The following is a 16237-nucleotide window of genomic DNA, read 5'->3' as shown; positions in this document are numbered from 1 at the left end:
CCCCTTCCCCACATTGTCCCCACATTTGCCCCTTCCCCGCATTGTCCCCACATTTGCCCCTTCCCCGCATTGTCCCCACATTTGCCCCTTCCCCGCGTTGTCCCCTCATTTGCCCCATCCCCGCATTGTCCCCACATTTGCCCCTTCCCCACATTATCCCCACATTTGCCCCTTCCTCTCGTCCACCATGTATTAATTGCAGCCATTCCTCACATGAAACACTCGGCGCGGGGACGGGAGGATCCAAGATCCAAGTTTATTGACACTTTTCACTGAATACAAATTCTTACATTGATTGCACATTCTCATCATAGAAATTCACAGATATTATCCATTATGTTGGTTTTTTACATTTACACTTACTGGTTCCTAAAGAAAAGGCACAGCCTTGTTTACCAGAGACAGACACTCACACTCAAGCGTGAACTCACACTGACAGCTACCGAAATACTACAAGACGTCAACACAACTCACCACGAGAGGCCAAGTCACAGAAAGTTCTGACTCCAGAATGTGATGCTCTGCAGTTACCTCCGTGTGCCGGGTATTTATCCGGATATGAAAAATTCCAAAAGTTTACATAATCCTGGTGATAATAAGACAAAAGCCTCACAGTAAACTAAAAAGTATAATGTAAAAAAACTGTTATGGGTGCTGTCAATTCATGTAGAGAGTATCTCCTCGCAGACGAGCCCTTAAATATGAGAATCATTGGGACCTTGACCAGTGTTCACCCCAAGGCCAGCTCTCAGAACTCCAATTAAATAGCTAATTTTGTTGAGAGGTTTATGAATCCCCTCTGTATGTCCACATGTCTTAGAAAGAAAATAGATAGATATGGATAGATAGGTTTCATATAAGGAGTTCCTTATCATCACCTTCTCTTCACAAAGTAAAACCATAGAATAGAAGCCACCAGAGGCCACCACTAGGGGGAGCTCCCTGTATACAGAGATACATGATAAGATCCTGTCTGCAGCCACCACTAGGGGGAGCTCCCTGTATACAGAGATACATGATAAGAATCCGCCTGCAGCCACCACTAGAGGGAGCTCCCTGTATACAGAGATACATGATAAGAATCTGTCTGCAGCCACCACTAGAGGGAGCTCCCTGTTTACAGAGATACATGATAAGATCCTGTCTGCAGCCACCACTAGGGGGAGCTCCCTGTATACAGAGATACATGATAAGATCCTGTCTGCAGTCACCACTAGGGGGAGATCCCTGTATACAGAGATACATGATAAGATCCTGTCTGCAGTCACCACTAGGGGGAGCTCCCTGTATACAGAGATACATGATAAGATCCTGTCTGCAGCCACCACTAGGGGGAGCTCCCTGTATACAGAGATACATGATAAGATTCTGTCTGCAGCCACCACTAGGGGGAGCCCCCTGTATACAGAGATACATGATAAGATTCCGTCTGCAGCCACCACTAGGGGGAGCTCCCTGTATACAGAGATACATGATAAGATTCTGTCTGCAGCCACCACTAGGGGGAGCCCCCTGTATACAGAGATACATGATAAGATTCTGTCTGCAGCCACCACTAGGGGGAGCTCCCTCTATACAGCGACACATTATAGATAGATGAATAGATAAATAGATTTATTTGACCAAACATATAGAGATAAGAATTCAGTGTGTAATGTAGTTTAGGATGAATATTGAAGGTGACACTGGCTCTAGGAATCATTTCCCTCATTTCTTTTAGCTATAAATTCCGTATGTTTGTGCTTTCAGATCAGGTCGGTTGTGCTACATCTCTTGAGTATCTCTCGCTATCTGACCATTGTCGTGTCATTATTTAAACCAAAATTTTTATTTTATTTTTTTTATTCCAATTTAAACATTAAATTGACCCCTTTCCCACTCTCTACGGAGACACAACCCTTCTCCAAGTTGTCGGGATTTTTGGGGGGGAGAATACTTGATTTAAAAAAATAATAATTTTCATTGCATTATTCTTGGATAATATTTTTGTTTATAATTTTCACCTGTTTTATTTTTACTTTTTCATTTACATTGGATTTTTATTTAATTTTTCATTCTGTTATTTTCCGCACCCGTCCTGGACTCGCAGAGCATTCACAGTAGGTCCATAATTTAAGGCAGGTTTAACAAGACTAACCTTTTCTTTTAAGATAATTTTTGTTTTTTTTTTACATTTTCTTTCTCCATTGGACAAAAATATATTTTCAATATTTACAAAACGACACAAATAAACTTACAAAACTCAGAATGTTGTACTGCATAAAGTATCTTTTTTTTCCTGATAGCTTAAAGGGGATTTTTCTGTTCCCGAACTATAATCAGCAATATCAAAACAGCAAGATCGCAATAATACAGAAAATAAAACTCAATTTCAAAAATTAGCTGAAAGTAAAAAAACAAAACACATTTTTTGTTTTTTTACATATTTTACATTGAAATATAATATGATAAAACTAATGCAAAAGAGAGAAACCGCTAAAATGCTTCATTGCAACAACAAATCCTTAACTGAAAAACATTCACACAAAAAATATATAGGCCACATGTTCATCATGAAAATCGTACATTTTCTTCTTTCTAATTAAAAAATAATACAATATCCCAAAGCACATAAAAATTTAAAAAGCATATCCCCGAAAGTGAAAGACGATCTTTTATATTTATCATAATAATTTGTTTTTAGATCTAATTTAATGTATGATTATTATTTTTTAAACTTCCTTACAACAGTAAGAGCTCCGTATACTGAAAAAGAGATCTAAGTCCCTTCAAAGCTGTCCAGCTTCATGATAACATTCTATCTGCAGCCACCACTACCTGCAAACAGATATACATGATAAGATTCTGTCTGCAGTCACCACTAGGGGGAGCTCCCTGTATACAGAGATACATGATAAGATTCTGTCTGCAGTCACCACTAGGGGGAGCTCCCTGTATACAGAGATACATGATAAGATTCTGTCTGCAGTCACCACTAGGGGGAGCTCCCTGTATACAGAGATACATGATAAGATTCTGTCTGCAGCCACCACTAGGGGGAGCTCCTTATATACAGAGATACATGATAAGATCCTGTCTGTAGCCACCACTAGGGGGAGCTCCCTGTATACAGAGATACATGATAACATCCTGTCTGCAGCCACCACTAGGGGGAGCTCCCTGTATACAGAGATACATGATAAGATTCTGTCTGCAGCCACCACTAGGGGGAGCTCCCTGTATACAGAGATACATGATAAGATTCTGTCTGCAGCCACCACTAGGGGGAGCTCCCTGTATACAGAGATACATGATAAGATTCTGTCTGCAGCCACCACTAGGGGGAGCTCCCTGCATACAGAGATACATGATAAGATCCTGTCTGCAGCCACCACTAGGGGGAGCTCACCGTATACAGAGATACATGATAAGATTCTGTCTGCAGCCACCACTAGGGGGGAGCTCCCTATATACAGAGATACATGATAAGATTCTGTCTGCAGCCACCACTAGGGGGAGCTCCCTGTATACAGAGATACATGATAAGATTCTGTCTGCGGCCACCACTAGGGGGAGCTCCCTATATACAGAGATACATGATAAGATTCTGTCTGCGGCCACCACTAGGGGGAGCTCCCTGTATACAGAGATACATGATAAGATTCTGTCTGCAGCCACCACTAGGGGGAGCTCCCTGTATACAGAGTTGCAAGATAAGATTCTCTACTTATGATAAATATGTTTTATCTGATTTAAATTTTTTATTATTTTAATGTAGGAGGTAATGCCCTTTTTTACGTGCGTCTAAATAATATTTGCATTAAATTCTTATTTCGACAAAACACAAACAAAAGGAAATCAAATTACAGTTCTCCATCTCTGAAATGATAAAAAAATAAATTGTCAAATTATTTTACATATTGTACAAGAAATACGTTCAACTGAAACTCCGAACGCCGATGTGCGTGTTACTTTCACAAGAATAGAACGTGAAGTTTTACGTTTGCGCCATTTTTTAAATTTAAGATGAACAAAAACGTAATGATGATTTCCTCTGATTGCATACCGGGATTCGTTTCCGTATAAGGCATTTTATCAGATGCTAAACTTTAAATGTAAATAAAAAGTTAAGAAAAAGTTTTCAAAAAGTTGACATAAATAAATAAATGTATTGGCCAGTGAGGAAACTGAAAGCAATATGCAATGGTACAGAATGTGACAAACTACTCGAAGATGATGATGTCAGCTATGATGAACGATGATGATGATGTCACTACGATGTACAATGGTGATGTCACTATGATGATGTCAGTACGATGCACAATGATGATGATGTCATTATCTGTTGTAAGGAGACAGATTTCCTAACATGGATCCTCATATGGCACGTGTGACAACCATGGCTAAACTTTCGATACATGAAATGGTCCTTTGCTATGTGCATATTTCCAGTGAAGTAAATGACCAGATTTCCACATAGCCCAAATCTCCAGACCCCAGCCATGACGCTCTAGTGACGGCATCTCTCACCATTGCATCGTACTAAACCCAAAATTATGCTGCAAAGTTCTATTCTAACCTCCATGGGAAAGGATGATGTCAAAAAACAACTTGAGGTGACGCCATAAATAGGAATCTACTGGTTCCACATGTAATCAGGGTGGATGGCCATACTGTGCTCAATATATACTATATACAGTTTGGGGGGCTCAACTTTTGAGCTCGGACTCTGAGGGTTTGCTGAATCAGGGGGTAGTAGCATCCCAAAAAGCAGTGACAGCCTGCGGAGGTGATGGCAGTTGAAGTTTTGCAACAGCTGGAGAGCCACAGGTCGGGGCGCACTGCTACAGAGCATGCAACACGCTTAGGACAGTGACGTAGTTGCAGATGTTGCAGAGGTCACAGACACATCTTAGTCCTGGTGTGTGAGTCTGTATGAAGTTCTTATATGTCATTCCAACTGCACGTTATGGACTGCATTAATATATAAAGGGTTATGTATATGACATAATACCCATCACCAGTCTATATTGTGTGTCGATAAGAAGGAGCATAATTAAAAACTGCCTAAGACAGTCTCATTTGCTTGTGAATGGAAAGGGACATTCACAGATGTAACACCATAGCAAAATGTAGTTTTAGGTTTCATATAAAGAGCTCCAAATCCTCTCCTTCTCGTCACAAAGTAAAACTATAAAATAGAAGCCACTTGAAGTCACCACTAGGGGGAGCTCCCAGTATAGAGATACATGATAATATTCTGTATGCATCCACCACTAGGGGGAGCTCCCAGTACAGAGATACATGATAATATTCTGTATGCATCCACCACTAGGGGGAGCTCCCAGTATAGAGATACATGATAATATTCTGTATGCATCCACCACTAGGGGGAGCTCCCTGTGTACAGGGATCCATGATAAGATCCTGTCTGCAGCCACCACTAGGGGGAGCTCCCTGTATACAGAGATCCATGATAAGATTCTGTCTGCAGCCACCACTAGGAGGAGCTCCCTGTATACACAGATACATGATAAGATTCTGTCAGCAGCCACCACTAGGGGGAGCTCCCTGTATACACAGATACATGATAAGATTCTGTCTGCAGCCACCACTAGGGGGAGCTCCCTGTGTACAGGGATCCATGATAAGATCCTGTCTGCAGCCACCACTAGGGGGAGCTCCCTGTATACTGAGATACATGATAAGATTCTGTCTGCAGCCACCACTAGGGGGAGCTCCCTGTGTACAGGGATCCATGATAAGATTCTTTCTGCAGCCACCACTAGGGGGAGCTCCCTGTATACACAGATACATGATAAGATTCTTTCTGCAGCCACCACTAGGGGGAGCACCCTGTATACAGAGATACATGATAAGATTCTTTCTGCAGCCACCACTAGGGGGAGCTCCCTGTATACAGAGATACATGATAAGATTCTTTCTGCAGCCACCACTACGGGGAGCTCCCAGTATACAGAGATACTTGACAAGATGCTGTCTGCAGCCACCACTAGGGGGAGCTCTCTGTATACAGAGATACATGATAAGATCCTGTCTGCAGCCACCACTCGGGGGAGCTCCCTGTATATAGAGATACATGATAAGATTCTGTCTGCAGCCACCACTAGGGGGAGCTCCCTGCATACAGAGATACATGATAAGATTCTGTCTGCAGCCACCACTAGGGGGAGCTTCCTGTATGCAGAGATACATGATAAGATTCTGTCTGCAGCCACCACTAGGGGGAGCTTCCTGTATGCAGAGATACATGATAAGATTCTGTCTGCAGTCACCACTAGGGGGAGCTTCCTGTATGCAGAGATACATGATAAGATTCTTTCTGCAGCCACCACTACGGGGAGCTCCCAGTATACAGAGATACTTGACAAGATGCTGTCTGCAGCCACCACTAGGGGGAGCTTCCTGCATACAGAGATACATGATAAGATTCTGTCTGCAGCCACCACTAGGGGGAGCTTCCTGTATGCAGAGATACATGATAAGATTCTGTCTGCAGTCACCACTAGGGGGAGCTTCCTGTATGCAGAGATACATGATAAGATTCTGTCTGCAGCCACCACTAGGGGGAGCTTCCTGTATGCAGAGATACATGATAAGATTCTGTCTGCAGTCACCACTAGGGGGGGCTCCCTGTATACAGAGATACATGATAATATTAATATTCTGTCTGCAGTCACCACTAGGGGGAGCTCCCTGTATACAGAGATACATGATAAGATTAATATTCTGTCTGCAGCCACCACTAGGGAGAGCTCCCTGTATATATAAAACTCTTAATAGTTCAATGACAGCATTACACTCACACCATTAGCCTCACGGGGAGGACACCATTGGGCACAAGGCAATGCATAGATATTGTATATAGCACCTCTGTGACTTTGTAGCTATACATTTCTCCCATTTTGTGTCAATTTATAAACTGTGAACAATGTGTTGTCTTCTGGTGACATTTTCTATGTGGGTAATATTAAGAAGCCCAACCCAAAATACAGTGCAGGTCACTGCAGTTGGTCCATGGACTCCTTTTTTATTCTATGCCCTGTGCACCAGAGGCTCCGGGCTCAGGATCTATAGTGGGCACCTCTTCCCCTTCCCTTAATGACCATCTGCCACAAAGAATAGATTTGATATGCACATAGTGCCACACAGAGTACAATAGTGTAACTATCTTATATTGCATTTATAATGTTCCCATGCTGTTCCGTGAGAATCTTTGACCCTAAGCTTGTACCAAGGCCCAGTTGTGACTGCAACCTCCAATTTTAGCTCCATTTTCCTTCTATAAAGTTCCATGTCCTTTCCTTCCTTTCACACAGCCAAAAGAGTTAAACAATTAAATTCGATCTGATTGTGGCCACCACTAGGGGGCGCGTGCTGCCAACAGTTAAATGAGAGCTCTATATAGTCAGCAGTCAGCAGTGAGCTCCCCCTAGTGGTGTCCTTATGCAGACAGAATTGAGAAATGGCTGTGTGAAACATTGTATCCAAAGAGTTTAAATAATAAATTAAATATATTATATGTAAAACCATAGATTCAGCCACATAAATAGGAAATGACTGAGGAAAAAAGTTAATAAAAAATCTTTATCGTGAGCGCTTGCAGCGGTTTCATTCACTTTATTCTTTGAAATGGAAAAGTTGATGGATTTTTTGCATTTTAAATACTGAGCTCTAATATTATGAATTATATTCAAGGCGCAGTAATGATGACTGATGGAACGAAACACAAAGAACGAACCAAAAAGACCATTCACTCAGCAGATGTGCACAGCAGTGAAGATGAAGGCTACATAATTGCCAACAGTCTCGATTTCCACAGAACTGTCCTCCAAACCAGACCACAAAAGTAAAGGGATTGCTAAAATAAAGCATTTCTGGTTGTTTCAGGGTCTTTCCAGACCAGAACAGGAATGAGGTTCATTTTCTATTAAAAACATTGACACTTTTTCACATACAATTTGTATTTTTCTGCTGCTGTTATCTGGGTATTGTGCTTGCTCTGGGGTCGCCATGGGGACTTTGCTTGATTAATAGTTGTGTGCATGAACATCTTGTCATGCGACTCTTAAAGATGAGTTCACAGTGATGAGCTATACCATCACAGTGTGCACTATTCCTGTGCTATACCATCACAGTGTGCACTATACCTGTGCTATACCATCACAGTGTGCACTATACCTGTGCTATACCATCACTGTGTGCACTATACCTGTGCTATACCATCACTGTGGGCACTATTCCTATGCTATACCATCACTGTGTGCACTATTCCTGTGCTATACCATCACTGCGTGCACTATACCTGTGCTATACCATCACTGTGAGCACTATTCCTGTGCTATACCATCACTGCGTGCACTATACCTGTGCTATACCATCACTGTGTGCACTATACCTGTGCTATACCATCACTGTGTGCACTATACCAGAGCTATACCATCACTGTGTGCACTATACCAGAGCTATACCATCACTGTGTGCACTATTCCTGTGCTATATCATCACTGTGTGCACTATACCTGGTCAGATGATAGGATACCAGAAAACTAACAGAGAATCAGCTGAACCCCAGAAGAAGCACAAACCCAGCATCCTGCACCAATAATGGAAGCCTCTCGGGAGAGCAACCTCTCCCTAAGTGCAAATGACTGTTCATGGGAATAATGGTGCACAACAAATTAGTAACATAGGCTTTGTGTGTAGCAGCGTCCCTTCAGGAGTTACTAATCCTCCGTGTGATCTTGTCTCACCTCGCCCCTGCAAGATTCTCAAAGTGGAACATGTGAACATTTCATGATCACCTCACAGTGTGCACTGTCCCTATTCCTTGTTATTACTTGATTCTTGTGCTGTGATATCATGTTTTCCCCCTTCACTGGGATGTTGCACTTACACAGTGATCTTACCTGTGTGCATTATGTCTGTGCTATTATGTCATGATGCGCACGATGGCCAGTGACATCACTGTGTGCATTATCATTGTTCTGAAACTTCATTATGTGCTTTGTCCCACTATTGGGTCATCGTTGTGGGCAATATCACTGTGCATTATTCCAGTATTATGACATCAGTGTGCACATTGTCCCTTTACAGTGACATCACTGTATGCACTATTCCTGTGCTATACCATCACTGTGTGCACTATTCCTGTGCTATACCATCACTGTGTGCACTATTCCTGTGCTATATTACTGTGTGCACTATTCCTGTGCTTTTATTATTATTGTGTGCACTATACCTGTGCTATACCATCACTGTGGGCACTATTCCTGTTCTATACCATCACTGTGTGCACTATTCCTGTGCTATACTATCACTGTGTGCACTATTCCTGTGCTATATTACTGTGTGCACTATTCCTGTGCTTTTATTATTATTGTGTGCACTATACCTGTGCTATACCATCACTGTGGGCACTATTCCTGTTCTATACCATCACTGTGTGCACTATTCCTGTGCTATACCATCACTGTGTGCACTATTCCTGTGCTATATTACTGTGTGCACTATTCCTGTGCTTTTATTATTATTGTGTGCACTATACCTGTGCTATACCATCACTGTGGGCACTATTCCTGTTCTATACCATCACTGTGTGCACTATTCCTGTGCTATACTATCACTGTGTACGCTATTCCTGTGCTTTGTTTGGGGCCTCATTGTTACAGTCTACAGCCCTGGTGTGTTGGGAATTCTTTCTTCAATAGCCCTCGGTGGATCAGGGAGTCTCCAGGTAAGAGCCAGGTTCGCTCTCACTCCCCTATTTTCCCTGTTCCAATCAAGGGTAACGGAAGAAACTTCCTTAAAGGGGCTCTCCAGGATTAGAAAAACATGGCTTCTTCACAAAAACAGCAGTCTCCATTGTGCCTAGTACTGCAGTAATGCTCCATTGAAATGAATGCTACTCACCTGCAGTACCGTAGAAGACCTGTGGGCAGGTGTGGCGCTGTTTTTATAGGTAAGCAGTTATGTTTTTTCTAATCGTGTAGAACCCCCATTTAAAGGGTTAATCTCTTCTTTATTCTTCAGGATCACCCTGCTCCCCAACCTCCCAGATTCAAGGGGTCGGTGGGTTCCTCATGATGGACATTTTGGACTGTGCTCTGTGAGATGCTGACGGCAGAGGCAGCTTTGCCTTTGCAGAACGGGCGGAGCGCTTCACCGCCAGCGCTTGCAAGCTGTATAGCAAACAGCTTGGAAGAGCACGTTCCCTTCCTAAGACACCAGATACGCTGCAGAGGTGGCCGGTAACCAAAGCAACGAGCAACAAATTAAAGGATTAAAAAAAATCTCTCCATAAAGTCGTAAATTGCTTGTTTTTACCCATATCACAAGTTGAGACGACCCCTTTAAGTGTTGAAAAGTCGAAATCTACAGTATGATGAGTCAGTGACGTCACATAGTGACCCAGGGAGCGAGCGATCGCGCTGCGCCAGATATATGGGATTATACAAGAAAAAAGAAAAAGCGATCCAAGGACAGAAGAAGCAGCGGCCTCGGCCACACAGTAACACAGAGATACAATGTATCAGTCCGCAGCCAGGTCATCAGGTAACACAGAGATACAATGTATCAGTCCGCAGCCAGGTCATCAGGTAACACAGAGATACAATGTATCAGTCCGCAGCCAGGTCATCAGAAAACACAGAGATACAATGTATCAGTCCGCAGCCAGGTCATCAGGTAACACAGAGATACAATGTATCAGTCCGCAGCCAGGTCATCAGGTAACACAGAGATACAATGTATCAGTCCGCAGCCAGGTCATCAGGTAACACAGAGATACAATGTATCAGTCCGCAGCCAGGTCATCATGTAACACAGAGATACAATGTATCAGTCCGCAGCCAGGTCATCAGGTAACACAGAGATACAATGTATCAGTCCGCAGCCAGGTCATCAGGTAACACAGAGATACAATGTATCAGTCCGCAGCCAGGTCATCAGGTAACACAGAGATACAATGTATCAGTCCGCAGCCAGGTCATCAGGTAACACAGAGATACAATGTATCAGTCCGCAGCCAGGTCATCATGTAACATGGACACATTATTTTATCATAGAGCAGCCATCTTCCTACTATGGTTTCCCAGCTCAAGAAAAACTACAACTCCCATTATGCTTTAATTGCAGTTTTGCTACAGGTTGGAAACCAATGACTTATCTTAAAAATAAACGAAAAACCTGATAAAAAGTTCTACGTATTCCAGTGTTGTGCTGCACTAGATATAATCACTTCTTACTGAGCACTGACTTATGTATATAGTAAGTTATTATTTCTGGGGGGGGTTTTGAGGGTCCTCATGGGCGGATCTGGGACGGAGCTTATCCAATGGATTGTTACCATAAATGGAAATGTAAAAAAAAAAGTAGCACAAAGATTCTAAAAGATTCCACTCGACAAGAGAAATCATTAAAGAAAGTCCAAAAACTGAAATCATTAATACTTTGGTTTGAAAGGCAAAATTACATGAAATAAGTGCGCCCTCTCCTCTCTGATGTCATTAAAGTGGGGGTACACGATTAGAAAAACATGGCTGCTCTCTTCCAAAAACAACAGCAACCACCCTTGTTGCATAGGTTATATCTGGTGGTGATCTGCAATACAACTTACAACCTGTGAACAAGGGGGGGCGCTGTGTTGGGATTTAAAAATAAAGCAGCCGTGTTTTCCGTCCCTTTAATTTTATGAGATTGGGAATGAGATTACTATTGGATTCACTTCTGGATTATGGACCCCAAGCAACATGGAGAATTTGTAGGAAGAGTTCTGTGTACAATAAAACATCGCTAAGACAATTACACTGCAGCATTTGATGTTTTTGGAGGTTTCTTGCACTTGTATCAAGTGGCGTTGTCTTCTTCATCCAGCAGGTAATTTAGCCTGATGACAGTGCTGATAAAGTCACCTAATTCTACAAAATCTGCCGTCACGATGTTGATCCCGCTTTCTCCCGGCTTCTGCGTCCGCACCCAATGCATCATGGAGGGGAGAGCGCTGCGGAGAAAGAAACACAGAAGCGTCAGACATAGGACTCCATGACATTGATGATAATAGTACAAGAACGTCCCGGTCATCCGGCATCGCTGGAGCCTGATTATCAGACGTCTTAGGAAAAGATATTAGAATTACAAAGCTAAAGACGGGCGCAACTAAAATACGGAGGGCGAGGCACGAAACAGATGTGTTACAAAAGGACCAAATAAATATATAAAAACTAAAAAAAAATATGTAAGAAAATTACTTAATGTTTAAAGAAGTTGTGCGCCTCTGAGAACATTTTTTTTTTTACTTAAATGCATGTATTTGGGACTAAAAATTATTTTTGCATGTGGGTTTCATTAAAAATGTCGCACCATTTTGCTTTTACAGTCTCTATTGTTTCCTTGCATATTGAACTTTAACTAGGTCTGTGGCGATAAATCAGCTGAGAGGAGCTCAGAAAAAGACCCTTCCTATCAAGCTCACTGACAGATCCTCAGTTAACTCACTCTGCAGTCAGCAGAGGCTACAGGAGGAAAACGGTGCAAAGATGTTGACGAAACTCAAAAAATGTGCTGAAAATATGACCATTAAATCAGAAATCTTGCAAGTTACACATTTGGGGCTATTTTAGAATTGTGAATTTGTTACCTTTTATTGTAATCCTGCCTGTGATGATAATGAGGCTGCTGAAAAGTCTTGTGCAAAGTACAGGAAGGAAGAGTCTAAAATAGCTTCAACTCTTGTGTGAAAAGTTGTAAGTTTACTATTTTCAAAAAAAAATAATTGAAAAAATAAAACATGTAAAAAAAATATATACATTTTAAGAAAGAAACTGATTTAAACAATAGTTCATTTCCTGCTGAGACATTCGCTTTACGTGTTGGAGACACTTCTTCCATCTTTCTTCCCCTGAAGGAAAAGCTAAAAACTTCAACATGTCAAATCTTATTTTTCAATCGATCTGATCACAACCATCCTGAGAAGTCATCAGCTGAAAAATGGGAAACTGCAACTAAGATTGTGCGCAACTTAAAGGTGTTGTCCACATTGGGGAATATTTTTTTCTTTAATAAAATACATGTATTTTTTAACTTTAAAATAAAAATATATTTTTGTGATTGGGTTAAAGAAAAAAAAAATGAACAATTTGCCTTTTATCAGGTCTGTTTTGTACAATCTATTGCAGGCTGCAGAATGGGTTAACTGAGAATCTGTCAGTGAGCTCATTCTGAGGATGTATTGGTTGAGTTAGTAACTCTGATATAACAAAGCATTTTACAGTCTGAGCAAAGGGAATGAGATTTCTGAAGCCTTGTGCACACGATGCTTATTTTTTCCTCGCAGATTTGAAGGAGTTTCATGTCTCCGCTTGGCAATTCTTTCAGTGTTTTTGGAGCGTTTTTCACTCATTTAAATGACTGGGTAAAAATGCTTCAGGAACGGTCAGAACGCTTGTTAATCCTACACAATGCCTATATACCGCCATACAGTGCAGCCACCATCATATACTGCACAGTGCCACACAATGCCTATATACCGCCATACAGTGCAGCCACCATCATATACTGCACAGTGCCACACAATGCCTATATACTGCCATACAGTGCACCCATCATATACTGCACAGTGCCACACAATGCCTATATACCGCCATACAGTGCAGCCACCATTATATACTGCACAGTGCCACACAATGCCTATATACCGCCATACAGTGCACCCATCATATACTGCTCAGTGCCACACAATGCCTATATACCGCCATACAGTGCAGCCACCATTATATACTGCACAGTGCCACACAATGCCTATATACCGCCATACAGTGCAGCCACCATTATATACTGCACAGTGCCACACAATGCCTATATACCGCCATACAGTGCACCCATCATATACTGCTCAGTGCCACACAATGCCTATATACCGCCATACAGTGCAGCCACCATTATATACTGCACAGTGCCACACAATGCCTATATACCGCCATACAGTGCACCCATCATATACTGCTCAGTGCCACACAATGCCTATATACCGCCATACAGTGCAGCCACCATTATATACTGCACAGTGCCACACAATGCCTATATACCGCCATACAGTGCACCCATCATATACTGCTCAGTGCCACACAATGCCTATATACCGCCATACAGTGCAGCCACCATCATATACTGCACAGTGCCACACAATGCCTATATACCGCCATACAGTGCAATCATCATATACTGCACAGTGTCACACAATGCCTATATACCGCCATACACTGCAATCACCATCATATACTGCACAGTGCCACACAATGCCTATATACCGCCATACAGTGCAGCAACCATCATATACTGCACAGTGTCACACAATGACTATATACCGCCATACAGTGCAGCAACCATCATATACTGCACAGTGCCACACAATGACTATATACCGCCATACAGTGCAGCAACCATCATATACTGCACAGTGCCACACAATGCCTATATACCGCCATACAGTGCACCCATCATATACTGCTCAGTGCCACACAATGCCTATATACCGCCATACAGTGGACCCATCATATACTGCACAGTGCCACACAATGCCTATATACCGCCATACAGTGCAGCCACCATTATATACTGCACAGTGCCACACAATGCCTATATACCGCCATACAGTGCACCCATCATATACTGCTCAGTGCCACACAATGCCTATATACCGCCATACAGTGCAGCCACCATTATATACTGCACAGTGCCACACAATGCCTATATACCGCCATACAGTGCACCCATCATATACTGCTCAGTGCCACACAATGCCTATATACCGCCATACAGTGCAGCCACCATTATATACTGCACAGTGCCACACAATGCCTATATACCGCCATACAGTGCACCCATCATATACTGCTCAGTGCCACACAATGCCTATATACCGCCATACAGTGCAGCCACCATTATATACTGCACAGTGCCACACAATGCCTATATACCGTCATACAGTGCACCCATCATATACTGCTCAGTGCCACACAATGCCTATATACCGCCATACAGTGCAGCCACCATTATATACTGCACAGTGCCACACAATGCCTATATACCGTCATACAGTGCACCCATCATATACTGCTCAGTGCCACACAATGCCTATATACCGCCATACAGTGCAGCCACCATCATATACTGCACAGTGCCACACAATGCCTATATACCGCCATACACTGCAATCACCATCATATACTGCACAGTGCCACACAATGCCTATATACCGCCATACAGTGCAGCCACCATTATATACTGCACAGTGTTACACAATGCCTATATACCGCCATACAGTGCAGCAACCATCATATACTGCAGTGTCACACAATGACTATATACCGCCATACAGTGCAGCAACCATCATATACTGCACAGTGCCACACAATGCCTATATACCGCCATACACTGCAATCATCATCATATACTGCACAGTGTTACACAATGCCTATATACCGCCATACAGTGCAGCCACCATCATGTACTGCACAGTGTTACACAATGCCTATATACCGCCATACAGTGCAGCAACCATCATATACTGCACAGTGCCACACAATGACTATATACCGCCATACAGTGCAGCAACCATCATATACTGCACAGTGCCACACAATGCCTATATACCGCCATACACTGCAATCATCATCATATACTACAGTGTCACACAATGCCTATATACCGCCATATAGTGCAGTCACCATCATATACTGCACAGTGTCACACAATGCCTGTATACCGCCATACAGTGGACCCATCATATACTGCACAGTGCCACACAATGCCTATATACCGCCATACAGTGGACCCATCATATACTGCACAGTGCCACACAATGCCTATATACCGCCATACAGTGGACCCATCATATACTGCACAGTGTCACACAATGCCTATATACCGCCATACAGTGGACCCATCATATACTGCACAGTGCCACACAATGCCTATATACCGCCATACACTGCAATCATCATGATATACTGCACAGTGTCACACAATGCCTATATACAGCCATATAGTGCAGTCACCATCATATACTGCACAGTGCCACACAATGCATATATACCGCCATACAGTGCACCCATCATATACTGCACAGTGCCACACAATGCCTATATACCGCCATACAGTGGAATCACCATCATATATTGCACAATGCCACACAATGCCTATATACAGCCATACAGTGCAGCCACCATATACTGCACAG

The 16237-nt window shown here is 42.6% G+C and overlaps 1 protein-coding gene across 1 annotated transcript in view; it reads right to left on the bottom strand.

The window, feature by feature from the left end:
• Positions 1 to 232: 232 nt before the first annotated feature.
• The window catches only part of PLCXD3 (phosphatidylinositol specific phospholipase C X domain containing 3), a 117534-nt gene continuing 101529 nt past the window's right edge, over positions 233 to 16237 (bottom strand). Inside the window, exon 3 of the mRNA XM_073682055.1 lies at positions 233 to 12001. Coding sequence (XP_073538156.1) covers positions 11848 to 12001 — 154 coding nt within the window. The 3' untranslated portion in view covers positions 233 to 11847. The remainder of the gene's footprint in view (positions 12002 to 16237) is intronic.

Source organism: Phyllobates terribilis, unplaced genomic scaffold, assembly GCF_046119375.1.
Source record: "Phyllobates terribilis strain yellow unplaced genomic scaffold, ASM4611937v1 Scaffold_1__5_contigs__length_1240528914, whole genome shotgun sequence".
Classification (NCBI taxonomy): Eukaryota; Metazoa; Chordata; class Amphibia; order Anura; family Dendrobatidae; genus Phyllobates; species Phyllobates terribilis.
Note: the sequence above shows the minus strand (reverse complement) of the source record. Positions and strands in the feature narration are given on the sequence as shown.